Source organism: Phodopus roborovskii, unplaced genomic scaffold (assembly GCF_943737965.1).
Source record: "Phodopus roborovskii unplaced genomic scaffold, PHOROB, whole genome shotgun sequence".
Taxonomy (NCBI): Eukaryota; Metazoa; Chordata; class Mammalia; order Rodentia; family Cricetidae; genus Phodopus; species Phodopus roborovskii.
This window is the reverse complement of record NW_026125295.1, coordinates 18,609,778-18,629,695: the sequence shown is the minus strand read 5'-3', so window position 1 is coordinate 18,629,695 and position 19,918 is coordinate 18,609,778. Positions and strand designations below refer to the sequence as shown.

The window sequence follows — 19,918 nt, the reverse complement described above, 5'->3', positions numbered from 1 at the left end:
GTCCAAGCCACAGGAACCATGGCGTCCAAAGGCCATGCTGGGATGACTGGAGCCCTTCAAGAAAGGTTTCCGGGTGCAGCCTAGCTCCCCAATCTGTAATACGAGAGGACCCCGAATCCCCTTGTTTTCTGAGTCTGTGATTCTTCACTTAATCCTAACCAAAAGGCCAAGAAGCATTAAGGGTCTATGATTCTGGAGAGCTGCCCAGGTGTGGTCAGGCAGCAAGTCCTTCAATGCTGGGATCATTCAAAAGTGAAGGATTAGGGGGTCAAGACCCAGGAACCAGAGCCAAGACCAGAGCCAAGGCTGGCGGCAACATGGACTTCTGCCGACCAGAACTCTGGGTTTTGACTGTGGACCCAGGACTGCAGTACTGACCCACTATCCTCAGCCCTCTGCTGGCAGCACAGAGGAGGAGGAATGGATGGTCCTTCCCCATCCTGGGCGGAGCTGCTCTGTTGCAGGTGCCACAGTCCACCTGGCTCCCATCTCAGTCTCAGTAGCTCCCTCTATCAGTCAAGCAGCGGAACACTCCCCAAGGACCATGTCCTATTTTCTTATTCCCTGGCCCTCCTTCCTCCCTTCCACTGGGGTATGGAGAAAGGACAGGACAAAGGCAAGGTTGGGGGACAGATGGTGGAAGCAGGAGGCCAGGATGGTGGTGACCAGTGGGCATGCTCGTTGCAGGAAACAGCAGCAGCCTTCAGACCGACCTCTGTCAGAAGCATCTGCTGGACCTGCCCCCCAGTAAGTGCCATAGCACCGTGCCAGATACCCAAAAGGAGGCAAGCAACATGTGGGGCCTGATGGTGATTGCTCAGTTGCTGGCCGGCATTGGGACAGTGCCCATTCAGCCATTTGGGATCTCCTACGTGGATGACTTTGCGGAGCCCACCAACTCACCTCTGTATATCTGTGAGTCTTCAGCTGTAAGAGGGCTGTGGCGGGTAGGGATTCAGGGCTGGAAGTGGCACCCTCCAACACTCTTGGCCCGCAACATGGTGGATGATAAAGATCTGTTGTGCATGCCAGCAGTTTCCTTCCATTTGTATGAGCCTTGAGTGGCTAGCCCCGATCTTCAGGCTCTCACCTGGAGGACAGAGCCAAGATTCTTTGTGTGTACGATGTGCTTTGGGATTATGGGAGCTGATGTGGTCACCGTTTAGCCCTGTTTTGAACCTCTGACATCATAACATGACAGTGTTCTACTAAGTTCACACTGGAGAACCACGCAATTGAGTTCTTGAGATGCGACGACAACAACAAAACACATGATGTTTTAAATAAGTTTAAAATCTGTATCAGGCCACACTCATAACTATCCAGCAGACCATGTGGCCTTTGGGCCATGGGTTAGACACTCCGTTAATCCTCCAGGCTCACAATGGGTGAAACGCCATTCCTCTGCTCTGTGGACAGGTTGCCCTGTGTGAAGCAGGTAGCTGATGGCCAACTGGTGCCTGATCCCTTCCCTTAGAAAAAGCCACAGGGGCCCCATGTTACAAATTGCATCTCTGACTCCACCTTCACCCGCCAGAGCCAACAGCACTGTGTACACAGACAGCTTTACCCAACAACACACCCTGGACTGGCATTTTTAAGATACGGTGGAAGCAGGTTCATTCCAGGCCAGGAGATATCGCTGGCAGGTGCTAGAGGGGCGGCAGGCCAGGTTCTGCCAGCCTTGGCATCTGGCCCTTATCTGCAGGAGATGGAGTAGGCATGGGCTGCAGGAAGTGTCATAGGCATGGGCTCGTTATTCCCAAGGGACAGTAGGTGATAGCTCAGTTTGGGAGACTAGGGTTGCTGAACATTCTCAATGCCCCTCAACCCCTTATCCCTTGCTTCAATTTCTAGCCATCTTATTTGCCATTGCTGTGTTTGGACCAGCTTTTGGGTACCTGCTGGGCTCAGTCATGCTGAGGATCTTTGTGGACTACGGCAGAGTAGACACTGGTGGGTATGCGGATGACACTCCTCAGTCTTAGCACCATCACCCCCCCCCCTTTTACCTGGTGTTTAGTTTAGTTTTGTTTTTGAGACAGGGTTTCACTGTGTTATCTTTGGAATCTGTCCTGGAACTCGCTCTGTAGACCAGGTTGGCCTCAAACTCACAGAGATCCTCCTGCCTCTGCCACTCAAGTGCTGGGATCAAAGGTGTGCGCCACCACCACCCCATTCTTGTCACCCTTTTCCTGGCGCTTCTGATTTAGCTCCTTCCTCTTGGCCGCCTAGAGAGACCAGCAATGGATCCATGTGGGACAATCCAGTCACTGAATGACTGGAAATCATTCTGCCACTTTCTTCAATAAAAGAAAGATTCTGGGTCCATGTTTAATGTCAAGTAACATAATGCTGGTTTCTAGGTAGAGAGTGGGCATATTCTCAGAGTAACATTTGGCCTGTTTTGGAGGCCAGGCAACCTACCGTGTTGATGGCTATATTCTCAAGAAACGAAGAATTATGGGCCTGCCTTTCTTAGAGATCCTCAGAAGTAGCATGCAATAGAGCTCAATGATTAAGAGTACAGGTTGGAGTACCAGGAAGACAGGTCTTGACTAATGGACCAAAGATTTGGTTTCCTGATTGGTTAGAGGGAGTCAGATGTGTGTAACTCTTACTGCACAGACATGCTAGAGGAGACAGTAGATGATGGAGGTAAAATGTGTAGTGCGTGAACCATGTCAGCCTTCTGGAGAACAGATCACCATTATCCTTGCCAACAGCTAGGGAAGGAACACAGCGAGAAGATGGGTAGGGGCTGGAAATTTTCTAGTGTCTAGATGTCTGTGCAGTGGCCCGGGTGCTCTGGGAAGACCAGAAAGGCCTGAAGAGGGAATGCTGTGACCAGGGTCTTGTATCATGGGGTGTCTTGCCACCATTATAGGAGGAAAGTCAGTGAAATACCATTTGAACTGAATTTCCCTTTCTAGTCAGGAAAGAATGCATGCATTCCACCACCAGACACTTTCATCCATTGGTTTCTTTTCAGCTACAGTGAACTTGAGCCCCGGTGACCCTCGATGGATCGGAGCCTGGTGGCTGGGCCTGCTCATTTCTTCAGGCTTCTTGGTTGTTACTTCTCTGCCTTTTTTTTTCTTCCCTCGAGCAATGCCCAGAGGAGCAGAGGTAAGTTTCCCAGAGCCCACAACTCTGTGGTTGTAGATGCTTAAGCAAGCAAAGGACATGGGTTAGGAAATAAACATCTGGGAAGCTGCAGATGCTCCAGCAAACTGAGGGAAAGGATGACAAGTCTCAGGACCCAGGGCTCTTCAGAGACTGAGAGGAAGTACCCTCGGTGTTCTTTTACCACACTGTTATCGCAAAGACCAGTGTGGTTCCGGGGAGCCTAGTTTGGAAACCCCTGGGTTCTCCTAACCTTGGATAAAGATTAATGAAACAATAGAATGAACAGTGGAAGGAGGGGATAAGGATATAACTCAGTACATGAAGTGATTACCATGCAGACGTGAGGACAAGAGCTTGCTCCCCGCAGCCTCACAAGCATGGTGGTGTATAATTGCAATCCCGTTGCTGGGGAAGCAGAGAAATGGAGAGATTCCCTGGGGAACTCCAGGCCACTTAAAGGCCTTCTCTTAAAAAACAAAATCAAGGTGGATGGTGCCTGAAGGATGACACCCAAGGATGTTTTCTGGCTGACACGCATGCGCGCACGAGCACACACACACGTACACACACACATACACACACAGAGGTATACACACACACACAGACACAGACACACACAGGTACACACACACACACAGAGGTATACACACAGGTATACACACACACACAGACACAGACACACACAGGTACACACACACACAGAGGTATACACACAGGTATACACACACACAGACACACACACATATACACACACACACAGAGGTATACACACAGGTATACACACACACACAGACACACACACATATACACACACACACAGAGGTATACACACAGGTATACACACACACACATACACACACAGAGGTATACACACACACACAGACACAGACACACACAGGTACACACACACACACAGAGGTATACACACAGGTATACACACACACACAGACACAGACACACACAGGTACACACACACACAGAGGTATACACACAGGTATACACACACACACAGACACAGACACACACAGGTACACACACACACAGAGGTATACACACAGGTATACACACACACAGACACACACACATATACACACACACACAGAGGTATACACACACACACAGACACACACAGGTACACACACACAGAGAGGTATACACACAGGTATACACACACACACAGACACACACACATATATACACACACACACAGAGGTATACACACACACAGACACAGACACACACAGGTACACACACACACAGAGGTATACACACAGGTACACACACACACACAGACACACACACATATATACACACACAGAGGTATACACACACATACACACACACATACACACACACACACACACACATGAAACCTCAGCAGGTGCTGATGCACAGTTGACCTCTACATTTAATAGAGCTTCCTATGGTTTGAGCCTGAGGCGTGGAGGTAGGGTGCAAGGATGGGCTGAGTGCAGTATGTTTTGGTGGGGCTGAATCTGCTGGGGAAAGGAACTAGGAAGTTAAGAATGGGAAGCAACAAAGAGGAGGCTGAGTAGGGCCTTTATATGGGGCTGAAATGTTTAATGTTTTCTCCTGTGAGTTCCAAACACTGTGGTGACTGAGCACTCCCCCAGCACCTAGTGACAATATGGCAGTTGGCTGAGGTTGGGGATCATGAAGGAATGGAAGCTGGAGATCTGAGAGGCTCAAGAGAAAGGTAGAAAATACAGCTGAGGGCCAGGGAAATGGCTGTCAGAGAGATGGGGCAAAGGACAGGCTGGTTGTTCCTGGAGGGGTGAGGCAAAGGTTTGACTGTGAATTGGGTTAGAACTCAGGCTTTGTGTCTGGAATTTGAGACAGAAATGGGCCCCACTGTGGGAAAGGGGGCATGGGTAGAGGCCCAGAGCTTATCCCAGGGAAGCATTTAAAAGGTTATGAAATATTTTGATGGCCTGAGTTGGACAGATCTAGTTGAATGATCTTAGACAGGTTGTTTTGTTTCTAAGCTTCCTCTCTTGTAAAGTTCGTGGGGGTAATTAGAGAATCTGCCTGGGAAGGAAGTTGTGAGCAAGGAGGCAGTGCATGGGGAACGATGGGCAAGTTGCCCAGAGGAGAGCAGGTGCTCAGTTAACGGAAGCACAAAGGATGCTAATGGCAGAGCCCAGGCCTATGTCTATGCACTGGCTCAGAGAGACTGTTCAGAAGGTACAGTAACAGTTAGGACAGAGCCTGGAGCAGGACTCGCCTTTGGGCGAGGAGAAAGCACAGACCCTAGAGGACACAGAAAGGGAGAGCCGAAAAGAGCAGACATTGGAGACCCTTTTTATCCTAGAAGCCAGCCAGCCCTGGGATCTGCATGTGGGACACAGTGTAGTCACATCATATAGACAAGGGGTAGGATCCAAGATGATGCTTTTGGCATCAGTCATGGGAAAGTCAGATGAAATAACATGCCCATAGGTACTGTGGGAGGCATTAGCATGGATTAACTCTGATCTCCAGCCAAGGCACCAGGCTCATTAAAACACAGGTGGTGTTTGCTTCAAGAGTGCATCCTCAAGATGCCTTCCCATATGTACATGTGATCCTTGAGCCACTGAGTCTAGAGAGTCAAGGGCTCAGGGATGGAACATTAATGTCACCATGTTTGCTGCTTTCAGAGGTCTGTTATCGCAGACGAAACAATGAACATGGAGGAGGACAAGCCAAGAAGCTCCCTGATGGATTTCATTAAACGTAACTGACTTCCCCAGCAGCCTTGGGTGGGCTGGATCTGGGTGCTAGGAGGCCAGGTTCAGGGTAAAGGGTGACAAGAAACAACAGCCTCTGTGACTGCCTCGCCTCCCAGACGCCCCCTCAGTGCAGAGGGCTTCTGCCAATGATCTGGTGGCTGCTTCTTTACAGGTACCAGTAGCCCCTAATTCAGGCAGAGCCAGTCACCACCCAGCCCAAGCCTCCACTTGCACTCTCTGCCCTTCACTTTCTGCAGAGGTGGGAGGAGACCTTTCCCAGTGTGAGCTCTGTTTCTAGCTACCCATCCTCTTAGTCAGACCACAAGGTGGTGAGTGGGAACCCAAGGACCACACACCCCTGAGATGACTGGAGTCTGGGGATCTCTAATTCTGCCCTGAGAAAGAGAGGAATCTAGTCCAGGGGATGAGTCAGCTAGGAAGCCTGTGATGCTCTTCCTAAGGCCTGTCCCCTGACAGCCATCTACCTGCAGGATTACCCCGCATCTTCCTGAAGCTGCTGATGAACCCACTCTTCATTCTGGTGGTCCTGGCTGAGTGTACCTTCTCCTCTGTCATCGCTGGCCTCTCTACATTCCTCAACAAGTTCCTGGAGAAGCAGTATGGCGCCTCAGCAGCCTATGCCAACTTCCTCATCGGTGTGTCAGAGGGTGCTGCTGCAGGGCCTGAGTGGTGCTCCCCTGGGGAGGAGCTGGGTGCTGTGCAGTCCATACAGGGATAACCAGGGGCCAGACCGGATACAGACAGGAGACAGGAGGGCTTGCCCAAGAAAGAATTTTAAGGACATTTTTCCTGCTTGGCAATCCACAATGTTTTTGGCAACTTTCAGGGGCTCCTATTCTTCTCTTTAGGAGTGGGTGGAGTCTGGGGGCTGCCTTCCTTCCCATCAAGAGGGTGGGGATCTGATAACCTCCCAACTGACCTTATCAGGGACAACAGAGGAGAGAGGGAACATGGAGCTTGAGACATACAAAACGCCTCTTAAGGGGTTTCCTTCTCCAGGAACTTGAGTCTCAACCCTGTAACACGTCAGGTTCCTTTACACAATGACAGTGCAGATGCCCCCATCTGCCCCACCTGGATTAATGGATCCAGAACCTATTAGGTGGTGCTCCTCCATCTTGCAGTAGATGTTAAGGACCACCGATGGGGGGTTCCACCACAGGTACACTTAGCCAAACACATAGATTTGACAAGACAATCAGGGCATGAGATGTGACGATGACTCCCTGCACTCGTTGAGCTCCGGTGTAAGCTTTAGATGGGACACCATTTCTCTCCCCTTCAGTCTCGAACCAGGGGTTACCACTTGAGAATCTACTTCCTCATTCTTACTGTCTTTGTCTTGTTTTCAATTTTGTTTCTTTGAGGCAAGGCCTAGAGTAGACCAGGCTAATCCGGAACTTGCTAGGTAGGTGAGGATGACGTTGAATTCCTGGTCATCCTGCCTCTGCTTCCCAAGTGCTGGGATTATAAGTGTCGAAAGTTGACTGCTTCTTCCTTCTTTGATTGGGCAAGCCAACCCTCTAGTGAAGGAAATTCCCGGTACCCAGCCAACACTCAATAGTTAGTAATACTTGGTAGTCAGCCACTACTACTGCAATTTAGTATACCCAGTGTTCCTTCATGAAGCTCCTCACTGGTGGTACAGCTCAAGGCTCCCAGGCTGTGCATCCAGCCCCTCTCCTTCTCACACAGGTGCTGTAAACCTTCCTGCTGCTGCCTTGGGGATGCTGTTTGGAGGAATCCTCATGAAACGTTTCGTTTTCTCTTTGCAAACCATCCCCCGAGTGGCTGCTGCCATCATGACCATCTCCATACTCCTCTGCACCCCTCTCTTCTTTATGGGATGCTCCACCCCAGCTGTGGCTGAGGTCTACCCCCCCAGGTAATGAACTAAAGAATGCAGAGATACCCTTGTAACCACAGCCTGAATTCACCCACTGTGTGTCTTTCTTTTCTGCCTCTCTTAGCTCCTCTGTCCTATTCTCTTGAATCTTATCCCTCACGTGCTAACACATAAAACCAGGTCTCAAATAGTGTGTTCCATTAGGGGACCAGCTGGGTGGTCAGGGTTAGGGTTCTGTTTTGTAAGGAGCATCAGAAACTAATCAGTTTGGTTTCCGAGTGAGCCTGAACCCTAGAAACCAGGAAATAAGCTCTGGTTAGTGCTAGCTCTGGGCCAGCTAGAGTTAGAGCCTTGCTGAGCTGTGGAAGAAAGATGAGAGAAGACTTGAAAAGATTTCGAGGTGAGCAATGAAAGTGGATCAGGGGGAGGCGAAGGGCAGGCCAAAATGTCAGTCTGATTGTATAAAGCAGCGTGAAATATGTTTAGAGTCGAACTTTGTCTTCAGAAAGAGCATTGCAACCCTGTGAGCAAGGAACATGCCCATCCCCCACCCGGCTCCCCATATCCCCAGCTCCAGTAACCTTTTCTTTAGGACTTAGCCTAAGGAGCTTGCAAGATTTGGAGACTCGGAACCTTTTAGCCCCTGTTTGTTCTCTTTCTCATAAAGAGCAACATCTCCAAATATAGCCACAGCATCCGGCAAAAAATAGCTTGAGATGACCTCTGTATTTGATAGGTGAGGGAGGGGGAGGGGCAACAAAGGAAGGGAATGTTGCTTAGCACGGGGAATTCATCACTCTTCTGCAGGCTGACTGTGGACCCAGAGAAGCCTGAAAGGTTTTTGGGCCTTCCTTTGGGTGGTTTTCACTGGGAGTTTGGTCCCAGCTCTATCATCCGCTTGGCCTGAGTTCTAGGTATGTTGTTCTTTGTTGCCATGGAGACATCATCTACTTTGGCTATAGTTTTCTTATCTGCATAAGAAGTATAATTGGTTCTAGGCTTACTGCGCTGACTGTCCACGAAGAGCTGCTTCCATTGTGATATCCCATAAATGCCAATGGCCACTGGTATTGTTTCATTAATGCACTGAGAAGCTGTGATTTGTCAGTCCCTGTCACAACATCCCCAAAGAAGATCAGTAAGAGTCACTGAAACCCACTTTGATGACGCGCTGGCTGGGATGGGCAGGGGAGTAGGGAGACCCAATCAGTAAGTCCATATTGATTCAGGAGATGAGCAGTCAATGAGCACTCCAGATGCTTCCAAAGATCCCATCCATTGCCTTTAGCCAGAACCTAGCTGGAAGATGAGAAAAGGCAAGTATGGCCAATGGTGTTACTGTGGCATCAGCCATTTCTTTCAACAGAGTGTCAATCAGTTGGTCATTTTGACTGATGGAGGCATTGGGGTTTGTTGGCTAGACCTTTCCAACTGAGTTTTTGGTGAATTTGGGCTCCACGTGTCAGGCTAAATGGAAAGAGTCATGATTTCCAAAACAGTGGCAGATTCACAGCTGGCTCCCATGAGCTCAGTTCAGATCCTTGGGCGGCACTGGCCCAAAACAAACAGAGACATGCAGGCACATCAACCAGATCAGGAACCCGTGCTGGGCTGGAGTATAGTGCTTTCTTGGCCTTGCTTTGTTTGATTCCTTGCTTCCTGTTTCGCTGGCAGCACATCAAGTTCTATACATCCGCAGCCTCCCGCCTGCCGCAGGGATTGCTTGTGCCCAGATTCCATCTTCCACCCAGTCTGCGGAAACAATGGAGTCGAGTACCTCTCCCCTTGCCATGCCGGCTGCAGCAGCATCAACATGAGCTCAGCAGCTTCCACTCAACCAGTAAGGATGAGGGTCACAGGGGCAGACAGAGCTTCGGGGATCAAGGTGTAACCTCAAAAACTGTTCCTTGGCTCTGGTACTCAATATCAGCATCCTAGCCTCCTCTGCCCTCTTTCTACCTTCCATGCCCCAGGGTCATGACCAGATGCCTGCAGCCCAGCATCAATTAGATATTGGCCCATGACCAACAAGTTCATTCATGGGGACTTGGCAAAACAACAGAAACAAGTCAAAGTATTTGCCTTCAGTGGCGACTTGTAACTGATACTGATGGCTCCCTGGGGGCACTTCTGGGCTTTGGGTTCAGGCCATGTTGCAGGGGTCACATGGGCTGGGAGCAGAAGGACCCCGTGCCATGGACCTGAAAGTTCAGTGCTGGGAGGAGTGGTCAAGTGCCTTTGCTACAACCCCTCAGCTCCCAGGGGCCGGAAGCCACGAAACTATTTAAGACAAATCTGGGATTAGGAGTCAAAGCTTTGCCTCACCTGGTGTTCAAGACCACATGTCTCCTTTCTTGGGTAACATACAGGGCCTCATGCATCAGTCTGTGAGGACAGTGGCCCCATCAGTCTGTGAGGACAGTGTCCCTGGGCCTTCTGGGTCCAGCCAACAGCAAATGACTCCTCCAGTCATTTATTAGTCAACAGAGCACACTGAGTGTAGCCACCATGCTGAGGATGCGGTGGTGAGCCTATGACCCAACGCCCATTCTCACGGTTACATTCAGTCCAATAAAGGCATAAGATAAATGCTGGGGTGAAAGGGGGAGGCACTTAACAGCACAGTGTGTCTGGGGGTCTTTCTGAGATGACTTAACAGCAGAGGAATCCTATGGAAACCTGAAGCCCTTTGCAGGTAAGCGAGGCCCGGTGGAGGTTGAGAGAGGAGTGTCAGTCACAGCTAACAGGGCCAGGCAGGCCCAGGGCCGGGCAGGGCTGGGCAAGCCAGGCTTACGAGGTGGATGATCTTCCCCCGGTGAGAGCAATGGGAAGTCTACCGTAGGATGCACCAATAGGAAGAATGCACTTGTGTGGAGGCCATGGGCCAGGCTAGCTCCCACTTACCACCTCTTCTGAGGAGACAGGACAGGGCTGCTTCCCCAGCTGCCTCTCTGGGCAAAGGCAAATGGCTCTCAGACAGTGAAAGGTGAGGAGCTGAGACAAGATGGGCCCTTAATTTACCTTCTAACTGGAAGAGTAGTGGCTTCAGTGGTTTTCTTATCTTTATTTACTTACCTCTGACTCATCTACTTCCAGAAATAATCTTGACAAGCTTCCAATAACAGCACAAGCACATCAAGATAAAATCCATTACTATGATATCAAGGAAAAAATAATAAATTATAAGGGGAAAAAGTCTTGGTAGTTTAAGATCCAGACCGAGGGAGGTAACAGCAATATTGTGTATTATAAACTTCTGAGCTTGAGAGCCAAGGTGGAGTAGGAGGAGCATGGGCTGTCTGACCGAGGGCAGAATCCCAGCCCAGTAGGTTACATAGCTCTATGACGGCAACATCATCACAGGCTGGGCCATCAGCCACTGTAAGGCAGAAGGTAAAGATGACCAGAGAGCAGTGGCCACCAAATGAGTTGTACAATGGTATTGAGCCATACAGAATTCTAAGGCAGGGGCCTCCTCTGGAGTTCCCTCTTAGGCTAGAGGAAGCCTCCTCTGTGAGAAATGCTACCCCGGGGGTTCAAATAACTCCGTTGTTGTTTCCTGGGATGCCTGAGTATATCTTTTCCTATAACAACATGCACAACCAACACAGCTGGCTGGGCCCAGAGAAGAGCTCTCCCAGGCTCCAGACTCCTAGCTGAGGGTAGGATCTTGGGCATCTGGATGTGGGGGAGCCTGCAAGAGTATAGCCTGTGCTGGACTCTTGGTGAAGATCATTTCTCACATTCAAGCAGGGAGAGAGGTGGTACCCCATGGAGTACTCTAGAACCCTCATCTGGCCTGGGGACTGGGGGGGGGGGGCAAAGGGTTCATGCTGGTGGAGAGTCTGTGGCAAGAGCCTGTGTGGCTGTGTGAGGCATGTGGAGGTGAAATCATGACATGCCCCCTCCTGTTCTCCCTCAAGAGCTACTTGAACTGCAGCTGTGTGACTGGAGGATCTGCGTCAGCAAAGACAGGCTCGTGCCCTGTGTCCTGTGCACACTTCCTGCTGCCGTCCATCTTCCTCATCTCCTTTGTGGCGCTCATCGCCTGCGTCTCCCACAACCCTCTCTACATGATGGTTCTCCGGTGAGTGGTGCCTCCCAGTCTCTGGCTGCTGCTTCTCCACCCTCCCTTTGATGCTACATCCTGTCTCCCACTTACAGTGCCTCCTCCCTCTCCTGGCCTGGGGGGGGGGATTGCGGGGGAGGTTGGGGTGTCAACAGCAACCTTCAATGGTGACAAGGCAACAGAGTACACCAAAGGCAGGTGTTCCTAGTTCCAGGAGGAGCTCCTTAGTAAGATGGCCTCCCTCAGGGCCCCAGCACCCGTGAGGCACAGGCCCTGCTGGCCATTCTATTCATGGGAAATTAAGTCAGAGCCCAGGATGGCAGAACTGTCAAAAGGCTGAGTCTCAGGTTAAGATAGGCTATGCATACAGATTCACTTGCTTTTCAGTCTTAAAAGAACCAAGGAGAAAGAGGAGAAATCAGCTAGATGTGCGAATAGCGAGTTAGACACCGAGGAAAGTTCCAGAAGCGAAAGCTGTGGGAAAGGCTGAAAATGAGGAAATCACAGTAGTCTATAGACCTAGTGCTCAGGTTGGAAGAGACACGCTGACCAGGGACAAGGGAGGTATCTAGTTGCAGCCGACAAGCGAGCGTTTCTAAGGCTTTTATAGTGAGTGTTTCTCCTTTGCCTCATTGCACCAAGGAGGGGGGAAAAGAAAGGAAACATAACAGCCAGGTTCACCTGACCACCTCCTGCCTGCCTCCTTGTACTCCTGGTCACTGTCCCCATCTGCTTACTTGGGAAGCCGGACTGGAAACTCTCTGTCAGATTCAAAGTCTCTGCGTCATACTACCTGAGTGTCCTTGGATGTTGCCTGACCTCATGAGCCTCAGTTTCCTTGATGAGGGAAGAACAATTGTGATCCCCACCTCCAAGTGTTAATGCCATCAGTGTTACAAGGTCAATGGCTTTGTAAACAGAAGGTGCTCTGCTGGGTGTGGCATGTCTCCCATAAACTGGGCTGAAAGCCAGAGGATCAGGAGTTCAAGGTCATCCTTGCCTATGCAGCAAGTTAGAGGCCAGCCCAAGCGACATGAGAACCTACCCCAGTGGTTCTCAACCTGTGGATTGTGACCCCTTTTAGAGTTGAATGATCTTTTCACTGGGTTCACTTGAGACCATGAAAAAATTCAGATATTTATATTATGATTCCTAATGGTAGCAAAATAACAGTTACGGAGTAGCAATGAAAATAATTGTATGGTTGCAGGTCACCACAACATAAGGAATTGTATTAAAGGGTCACAGCATTAGGAAGGTTGAGAACCACTATCATACCTCAAAAAGGAGGTGGGGGAGTTGGTGTTCTCCATATTCTTTTAGACCTATTTCCTCCAGAAGGTTAAGAGATGAGGGAGGACCAGATGCTATGCCAAGAATGTAATTTAGTGACAGAGCACTTGCTCGGTGTGTGCGAAAGCAGCTGCTAATATTTTACCCTATCCAAGCCAGTTAGTTCTCTGTCAAGTTAGCCCACAGGCTGCCAAGCTCCTGTCACTCTATTTCAATGACACTGGCAGATGATAAGGCATTCTTGTGTTAAAAACAAAAGGTATCGTTACAGCAAAAACAGCCTTTCTCCTGGAGCTGTAGTGATTATCCTTGTCCTCCCGATCCCTCCGAGATGATACACAGATCTAAATGTGTGCGTTGTATGCAGCAGGCTTATGTTCCAGCATAGGAACACTGAGCTTGAGAGGGCCGCTGCTTATATCACGCTCCAGCTCATGTCTCAAGGCTGCTCCCTGCAACACAGCCCAGGGAAATGACTGCAGCAAGCAGTCAGGACTACATGGTCTCAGTAAGGATGGGTATTAATGCTTGGAGCTGGCGGCACGATGCCACCCCCAAATCCTGTCACCTTCTTCCTTACTGCTCCCTGCCCTGTGTACCCCAAGGACTGACCCTGTCACCCAAGGCACTTCAGTAGGCTTCCCTTCTTCTCTGCTGGGTTAGGTAGATCCTGGTCTACCCTCTGACCATGACATAAACCTGCATGAGGTTCTGAAGAGGAGAGAGCAGGGTAAGGGATTCTGATAGGAAATTCAGTCCCCATCACACACCTCCCTGAGTGGTGAAGATCAGCATCATTTCAACCCTCCCAAGACTGGTCGGTCTACAGTAGAATTAGAGAGGGGGCTCCAGGATCCCAAAGGGGTTGAAAGATACTTCCACTGGGGGAAAGATGGCACCTGGGGTACCTCAGTGGGATTCCCTTCTTGCACAGGCACTAGCTTCTGCTAACTTAAAGGTAACTTGGCAAATGCCCCAATTGTTAGTTATTAGTCCTGATCCAAACCAGGCCTGAGATTACAGCCTGGGAGCAGAGGTCAGCTGACAATGAGAAAGAGTGGTCAGAAAGCCAGGATTAACTCAGGGATAGGTGGGGAATGCCCAGAAGGGGCCTAGGCGCTCGGTCAATAATCAAACTAGGTTGTCCAAGTTGAAACACAAAGGAATCAGTCTGTCCAGGTGAAGGACAAAGACAAGGGGGCGATATATTAATTATTATTCCTGTCGCTGGGACATAATGCCTGACAAAAGCAACTTTGGCTCACAGTCCAAGGGGAGGCATGATGGCGAGAGCAGTCTTAGATGTTGGGTAGGTCAGGAGACCCCTGGTCACATAGTCAAGAGCAGAAAGATGAACACTGATACGAAGTTTGCCTTTCTCTTTCCATTCAGCTCAGGACCCCACACTATTAAAAGGTACCGAGAGCATCCAGGGCAGGCCTTCCAAATTTAATCAAACCTTTCTGGATACATCCCATCAAGGGGTCTGTGTCCCAGCTGATTCCAGGTCCATAAATTGGCCATGAAGATTAGGCATCCATTTATAGATTAGGCCATTGTAGATACAGAGGGAAGGAACATCCACTCAATCAGGATGCCAGGCACTGTACACTAGGAGATCCCAGATGGTGCCTCTTTCTCCTACTTGTAACCCAAAGAGCATCCCTTCACTGCATCATCTCTCTGAGGATGCCTGTCATTTGCTGGCCAACTTTGGCAACAGTTGTATAAAACTGCGAAGTGATTTGGAGGTTTCTGTGGAGTCCTCATCCTCACTGTCCTCTCAGCTCTGAATTCTTTTCCAAATGGCACTCACCTACGCAGGAGTATGTGTGCTGAGAGCCTGGCAAGGGCAGAGTTTGGTCACACAGCAGGCACATCCACTGGTGCCCTGGACTCCGCACCCTGTGTGTGAGATGCTCCTCCTTCTTCCTACTCTCCGCCTGAGGTGAGAGCTCTCAAGGGAGAACTGAACCTCTTTACCTGGCCTGGCCTTCTTCCTCTTGAAAGAGAAAGGGTGGAAGGCAGGACCATGGGCAAAATCAACAGGACTTAGTGCAAACGAAAATGTAACACTATTGACTTAAATTATTAAGAATCTCAAGCCATACATAAGCAAACCTGGGCCTTTCTGAGAGTGGCACCCTATGCAGCTGCTCAAGTCACAGCTCATAAAGCTGGCCCAGGGCAAGGAAATCTTTTTCAGAACTGCACAGAAGCTGAGATCCCAGTGCCTTCTTTTCCTGGGTATTGTTCAGACCTGCTGCCTAAGCGTGCAGCCAGGAATTCCTGTCTACTCCCTGTCTCTCTTGCCTGCTTTCTCTCCAAGCAGTCTCTGGAAAGCCCTGAAAACAATACAGGCCATTGGTTCTCGAACTCAAGTTTGCATCCAGCTCTCCTGGTACATTGCGTGTCTTGAATGAATGTCGGGCTGAGAATCTGTAGTCTGAACACGTTAGCCTAGGTGATGCGGCTGCTGCAGCCACAGTGCTTTCAGGTGTGTAATAGGAAGCTTTAGCCGAGTGAATCTCACCACCAAATGCCTGATCAGACTGCAGGAGGACTGGCTCCGACCCGTTCTGAGTCTGTTTCCCCACACCCCATTCCCTCCAGGTGAAGCTGCAGCCCAGAGTCCTTCCTGTGCTGATTTCCTGTTTTCCTTTTCAGTGTGGTGAACCAGGATGAGAAGTCATTCGCCATTGGAATACAGTTCTTGTTGATGCGCTTGCTGGGTAGGTAACTAAGAGCTTTCCTTCTGGAGTAGAGGCCCTGAACCACCGGCATCGAAAGACTATGGGGAACAGGGCAGGGTTGTCTGCATAGGGAGTGGTGTATAACCGGCAGGGATGGTTCGCCTAATTGCTTGAGATCAGGAAAGATTTCATCTATGGCATTCAAGCCAAACCAAGTTATGTAAGGAAAAGGCGCGGGGGGGGGGGGGGTCCACAGCTGAGAATGCTGAATACAGAGTTTGAAGCGGGTATTTTTAAACTTTCTCCAAGAATCCACCCTAGGACACAAAACCTTGCATTCCTGCCCCAGACAGAGCAGGTTCTGTGCTGAGCCTTGGCGCTCTTCCCATTTTCCGGACTTCACTCATCTGCCATGGTTCAGCAAATGTCTATTCTGTCAGGGGATCCTCTGGACCCTGCCTGTCTTCAAGTAGCCTGGCGTTCCCCGTCGCAACACTCAAGCCGTGTGTGCGCGCGCGCGCGCACACACACACACGATCAGCAGAGACCCACAGGGAGGGAGAACCCCCTTGGGAGCAGCAGGCATCTGGCTTTTCCTGAGTACAGGGACTGTGGGGTGAGGGGACACATTGCAAATGCTGTCCCAGCCTTCCTACTCTGCACTGCCCTTTGACACCCTTGACGCCTGCATGCATTAGACTGAACACAAGGCACTAATATGGAGGTCTTGCTATATGTTGGGTAAACAGAAGGAAAAAGACTAAATTCAATAGAGGATCTTTGTACTAAAAAGTGTGCGTAGCAGGGTGGTGGTGGTGGTGGTGGTGGTGGAGATTCCAGCAAGAAGGACTTAGTTACTATCAATGTGCACCTTCCTGACTTAACACTGCCTTAACACTATTTGGAGCCTGCTGTGCATTATTAAGCAGGGGTACAAGTTACATTCACTATCCTTCCAGCATGTTCCATCATCCCTCCTGAGACCAGCTGGGCAGGAGCCTATGCAGGGTCTCAGCCAGCATTTCAATGGAGTTTCTTGGCCTCAAGGCACTTTTCTTGTGATGAAATAAGTCCCTTTAAGTTCCAAAGGACCTCTATGAACACTCTAAATGATGACTGTCCCCTTCCTGGGCCACACAGGGGACACAGGGCATCTTGTTTGGGCAAAGACTGGGTTGTCAGCACAGCTCCTTGTGTCCATTTATGATTTACCATCCTCGGCTCATTTGTAACTTCTTCAAATGCCCTGTCTGGGAAAGAGACCTGGCATTCCTTCCAAATGACCTCCTTCCCTGATTCTGTGTGTGCCCTAGAGAATGGCCTCTCTGTCCCCGCTGCTCCAAGCACGTGCTGCTTTTGCTTTTCCACCTGAGTGCAGATAATTCTGCAGTTAGAAAACTCAGGCCTGGAGGCATTCCACTCACTGCTCCACACTGCGATAGATGAAAAGATGGCCTGTTTATAGTCTCCAGCACGTTTACAGCCACCCACTGAGATGCAGCTGACAACTCTCCTTGACTTCTACTGAGGGATGTGTTGCCAGAGTCAGTTTCCAGCCATTGTTCACCTGGAAACTAGACACTGAGGCTGAGAAGCTGCTTCTGAAAGTTTCTCACTTATGGGTGGGACCACCGGGCCTCTTTCTTCCAGAAACAACAACTCACTCACGGGGTATAGATAGTCAGGTGTTTCTGAATATGGGATGGCCCAACCCAGTGTCAGTCCTGGCCAAGTCTATCCTGACCCACTGGCTGCCCAGAACTTAGATAACAACACAGGGCATGGTGGGGTTGGGTAGTGGGCATCTAGAATATTCAGCACCCAGTAAAGCATCATGCCTGCTGGACTATGTAGACATTACCACTCAGGTTCTGGGATGTTTGGCAGCCTAGGTTCTAAGCAGCTGGGGTATTAAGGGTCTCCCAGGGGCGTTGTCTAACCCAGAGGGGCAGTTTGGAGCGGGAGAAGAACACAGGATTTGAACTTCAGTGAGATATGGTTCCGTGCATCCTTGAGCCCTCTTGCTCATTTGCTCTTCGCTGTAATGGAGCCACCTGGAGGTCATATGAGAGCTTGGGGACATTAGTACTGTCCAGATGGAGTCTCTACGTGGAGCCAGCCTTGAGCACAAGAACTGAACAGTGTGGTCTGGGCCAGCTGACATCAGGTTGAGCCTGTGATTCGTTCTACCCTGAAAGGATTCCCATTTGTCTCCCAAGCTTTCTGGTGAAAGGGGAGTCAAGCTTCATCAACAGTTTCTGCTCTCCCAAGTCACTGTGATTCTGAGGACAAGGTAGTAGAGATATCCACCCTGCCCACACCTCTTGCACTGACCACGCCCTTTGGGTGTGACCTGGGGGGGGGACTAAGTGGGGGGGGGCTTGGGACCCCAGCTCGCAACAGGTGCGGGCAGGGTGGATATCTCACTACAGGGCGAGGTAGAGTTAGCCTCAGATGTTTGACTGTACTGTTGTTGTGGGGGACCCGGGCATCTCTGACTGCAGCTCCATGTGACCCAGATGCTCTGAATTCTCTTTCCCATTGTTGCCAGCCTGGCTGCCAGCTCCAACCCTGTATGGTCTCATCATCGACTCCTCCTGTATCCGGTGGAACTACCTATGCTCAGGGAGACGAGGGGCCTGTTCATATTATGACAACGACGCTCTCCGAAACGGGTGAGGGCTCCTACACACACAGGTGCCTAAGAGATCAGGCCTGTGGTCCCAGCAGACCAAAAACAAAACAAACAGAAAACCAGACAGCTATTTGACCCATAGCTATGGTGGGGGCTTCTAAGGGACAAGGAGTGATGTCTCTGCAAACTCTGCCACCGTGGCAGGAATTTGGAAATGTGTAAGGAGCAGTCAGGTAAGGAGACAGGGGATCTGCCTGGAGGCTGAGAGAGATTATGAATGTGAGAGGATAGCATAGCATCTCCGGCACTCAGAGCGAGGGGAACCATAGCACGGCACCCAGCAGAGGTCCCAGGAAAGGGCTCCACTTGCTATGCCATTGAGCCAAATCCAGCCGTCTCTCCTGTTGCTGCCATTCCATCATCCAGAAAAGGTGGAGAAGGTGGGCTTGACGGGGCTGTGCAGGGGCTAGAAATGCTGAGGGCTGGCAGAGAAGGCCAGCAGGGGGCAGCAGAAAGATACAGACCCTCCGGACAGGCCTGGGGCCCTCACCTGGTACCACTGCAGAGCCGGGGAAGCACTAGTGGTGTGTGGAGGACGTCCAAAGTGACCCCACCTTGGGAGGTGACAGCCTGTTAGCTGAGTGATGGCCTCCACAGCTCACTGTGAAAACAGTGGCCATCTTCTTGCTGTCCCTGGCCGGGGGACATGGGCTGAGGAACCCTTCCCCCTCACCATTCCTGTCTCTTCCTGCCTCATAGGTACCTGGGACTGCAGGTGGGCTACAAGGTCCTGGGGACGCTGCTGCTCTTTTTCATCGGCTGGAGAGTCAAGAAGAATAGGGAGTATAGCCTGCAAGAGAACGCCTCGGGCCTCATCTGACCCCCAGCCAGGCTACTGCCCTGTCTCAGGGACTGGGTCCCACCCCTCCACACCTGCCTGTTAACTAATGTCCACACGCCTTTTCCTCCCTCCCTCCTCCCTCCTCCCTCCCTCCCTCCCTCCCTGCATCCCTCCATCCCTCCCTCCCTCCCTTCCTGCATCCCTCCCTCCCTCCCTCCCTGCATCCCTCCCTCCCTCCCTCCTCCCTCCCTCCATCCCTCCATCCCTCCCTCCATCCCTCCATCCCTCCCTCCCTCCCTCCCTTTCTGCATCCCTCCCTCCCTCCCTCTCTCCCTCCCTCCCTCCCTCCATCCCTCCCTGCATCCCTCCCTCCCTCCCTCCCTCCCTTCCTGCATCCCTCCCTCCCTTCCTGCATCCCTTCCTGCATCCCTCCCTTCCTGCATCCCTCCCTCCCTCCCTCCCTTCCTGCATCCCTCCCTCCCTCCCTCCCTCCATCCCTCCCTTCCTGCATCCCTCCCTCCCTCCCTTCCTCCCTCCCTCCCTTCACTCTTTTTTTTTTTTTAAGTAAGAAAGTTCCATTCACCCTTTGTCTCACCTGCCTCCTCCGGAAGTCTGCCCCATGGTTCTTGAGGCCTGACGTGTACTGAACTGCATGAGCA

At 50.8% G+C, this 19,918-nt stretch overlaps 1 protein-coding gene across 1 annotated transcript in view; it reads left to right on the top strand.

Annotated features, from left to right (window-relative positions):
- Slco2a1 (solute carrier organic anion transporter family member 2A1) overlaps positions 1-19,417 on the top strand; it is a 71,204-nt gene extending 51,787 nt beyond the window's left edge. Inside the window, exons 4-14 of the mRNA XM_051206111.1 lie at positions 688-915; positions 1,858-1,956; positions 2,993-3,129; positions 5,790-5,865; positions 6,353-6,517; positions 7,578-7,767; positions 9,403-9,568; positions 11,652-11,815; positions 15,758-15,822; positions 18,335-18,458; positions 19,178-19,417. Of these exons, the coding sequence (XP_051062068.1) occupies positions 688-915; positions 1,858-1,956; positions 2,993-3,129; positions 5,790-5,865; positions 6,353-6,517; positions 7,578-7,767; positions 9,403-9,568; positions 11,652-11,815; positions 15,758-15,822; positions 18,335-18,458; positions 19,178-19,298 (1,535 nt within the window). The 3' untranslated portion in view covers positions 19,299-19,417. The remainder of the gene's footprint in view (positions 1-687; positions 916-1,857; positions 1,957-2,992; positions 3,130-5,789; positions 5,866-6,352; positions 6,518-7,577; positions 7,768-9,402; positions 9,569-11,651; positions 11,816-15,757; positions 15,823-18,334; positions 18,459-19,177) is intronic.
- Positions 19,418-19,918: the final 501 nt, after the last annotated feature.